Below are 2110 nucleotides of genomic sequence, written 5' to 3' on the forward strand. Positions count from 1 at the left end.
TAAAAATCAAATCTAGGCCTGAGCACCTGTGTGTGTGTTTCACCAAAACATAGTGGTCACCTTTTTCCTTTGTGTCCTGCCGTGTGGGTACCAGGAGGTTGAAGTCAGCTGTGGAGGGCCGTCTCTGGAGTTTGGTTCTCCAGACAGGTTCTCCCTGCGAACTAGACGTCAGGCGGTCGGCCTGGTTGACTCGACTGGTCCCGGGGTCAGAAAGGAGTCCTTCCTCTGGTGACTTGGTCTGGCGGTCCACAAGTGGCTTCAAGACTCAATTTGATTCTCACTTTGTAGAAAAACGGACTAACGACGGTTGATTTACCATTAGCTTATTTGACTCCTTTAAAAATCAAAACTCAAGGGCTGAGTCGAAATGATGGTCGACCTATACGAGTCAAAATGGCGGAGGGGTTGACTGACACCCCCCTCTGGCAAGAGGGGGTCTTTCAACCTGGCTGCTTCGCTGTCTGCGTTCTGCTTCCTTCTTCTGTTGTTGTGACTTCTCTCTCTGGTGTCTTCTGCGTGTACTAACTTTTAAAACCTCTGTTGTGGGCGGAGTCAAGGTTTTTAGTTAGCCAATTGAAAAACTTTGGTAAAGTTTTTAACCAACCAAATTGTTTGGAGGGAAAAACAAGGTTTTTCAGACAAAGGACGGGAGTGTTTTAGTCTAATTATCTTGCATCTAATTAAAGGGGAAGACATCTGCTTTACATCAGTAACAATAAGAATGTCTATTTAGTTAAATTCAAACCTAAAGTTTAAAGATTAACTTATGTAACCACACAATTTAAAGAAACATCTTTTTTGAAAACATTTCATCAATAAACACACAGTTTGAACAGTTCTTAGTGGGAACAAGAACACAGTGGTTTTCCTCTTTTTTTTTTTCACATTTTAATGAAGAATGTGGGTCCTTTGTTCTCGGTCATGCTGGAAGGTTCTGGCAAAGCAATTGTTAACACCCACCCTCTTTCTTTTGAAGAGAGTGAATAGATTGTCCTTCTGGGGGTTGGGCCAGAAGGTGACAATACAAATTTCTTTCATGTTCTTCTGAGGCGCCATGATTACAGTTGATATGTTAATTTGAAGCACAAAGGGTCATGCCTTAACAGAAGTTTGAAAAATATATCTGACTCTTTTCCCAAACAGTCATAACAACAAGTTGTGTCCATCAGAATTCATAAATTGAAGTAGGAAACCGCTACAATGGAAACACACTCAGTGAAGCTCTTTTCAGATTAAAAATATCTTTGAGGAAATGTATTTTCAGATGCCAAGTAAACTGCATCATAGCAGCAAATGGGCGAGACAGAAGGGGAAGGTGGTTCTTAAAGAGACAGAGGCCAATTTCAAGGAGTTTAGAAACGGAAACGATAAGAAGTCAAGTTTATTTTCTATTTAAACAAATAAACAGCATTTTAATAACTGAAGGTGACATAGTACCGTTATTATGGTAGAGTATTTAAATATATGCCTGAGAAACACATAATATTGCCCCTTTAAGCAATCAAGCAGTAAGAAGCTGACATTATTGCAAAAAGGTAAACGTAGCTGAAAAAAAGCTGAAATTAGCTAAAAGGTAGCTACAATATAAAATGCCGAAATTAGCAGAAAGTAGGTGATAAATATTTAAAAAAGATTAAATTAACAGGAAAAAAGCAGAAAGGTTCAGAATAACAGTTAAAAGCAGAAAAAAGCTGAAACCAACAAAATAGAAGTGATGGAACCTGGAATTAACACAAAGAAGTAAATAAAAGGCAGAACCAGAATAAAACAGTAAAGATTTATGAACATTTTAAAGGGTTTTTAGGAGGTCGAAGACAGTTCTGTTTTTCAAAAAAGAAAAAAATGTAAAAAAAAAAAGGCTAAATATGTCAAAATGCTGAAAGACCTGAAGTTATAGCTGGAATGTCCTGAAGGAGCTGAACYTTTTGTAATAGAAATTGTTGAAACAGCACAGAAATTGCGAAATGAGATGCATGATGAGAAACATACGGGGGAAAAAAAAACAAAAGAATGCTGCATTTACGCAACAAACAGTTTGAGATTGTTTACAAACTTTTTTTCAAAGTCTACTAATCGTTTCTTTTTTTTCCCCAACAGCTGAACATTTTTG

General features: G+C 37.6%; 1 protein-coding gene across 1 annotated transcript in view; it reads right to left on the bottom strand.

The window, feature by feature from the left end:
- Nucleotides 1-1056, bottom strand: part of LOC106521613 (uncharacterized) — a 43239-nt gene extending 42183 nt beyond the window's left edge. The window contains exons 1-2 of the mRNA XM_014014260.1: nucleotides 961-1056; nucleotides 81-238 (exon numbers count right to left, since the gene is read on the bottom strand). Of these exons, the coding sequence (XP_013869714.1) occupies nucleotides 81-238; nucleotides 961-1056 (254 nt within the window). The remainder of the gene's footprint in view (nucleotides 1-80; nucleotides 239-960) is intronic.
- Between the last annotated feature and the right edge of the window lie 1054 nt (nucleotides 1057-2110).

The sequence above is a fragment of the Austrofundulus limnaeus genome, unplaced genomic scaffold (genome assembly GCF_001266775.1).
Source record: "Austrofundulus limnaeus strain Quisiro unplaced genomic scaffold, Austrofundulus_limnaeus-1.0 Scaffold113, whole genome shotgun sequence".
Classification (NCBI taxonomy): Eukaryota; Metazoa; Chordata; class Actinopteri; order Cyprinodontiformes; family Rivulidae; genus Austrofundulus; species Austrofundulus limnaeus.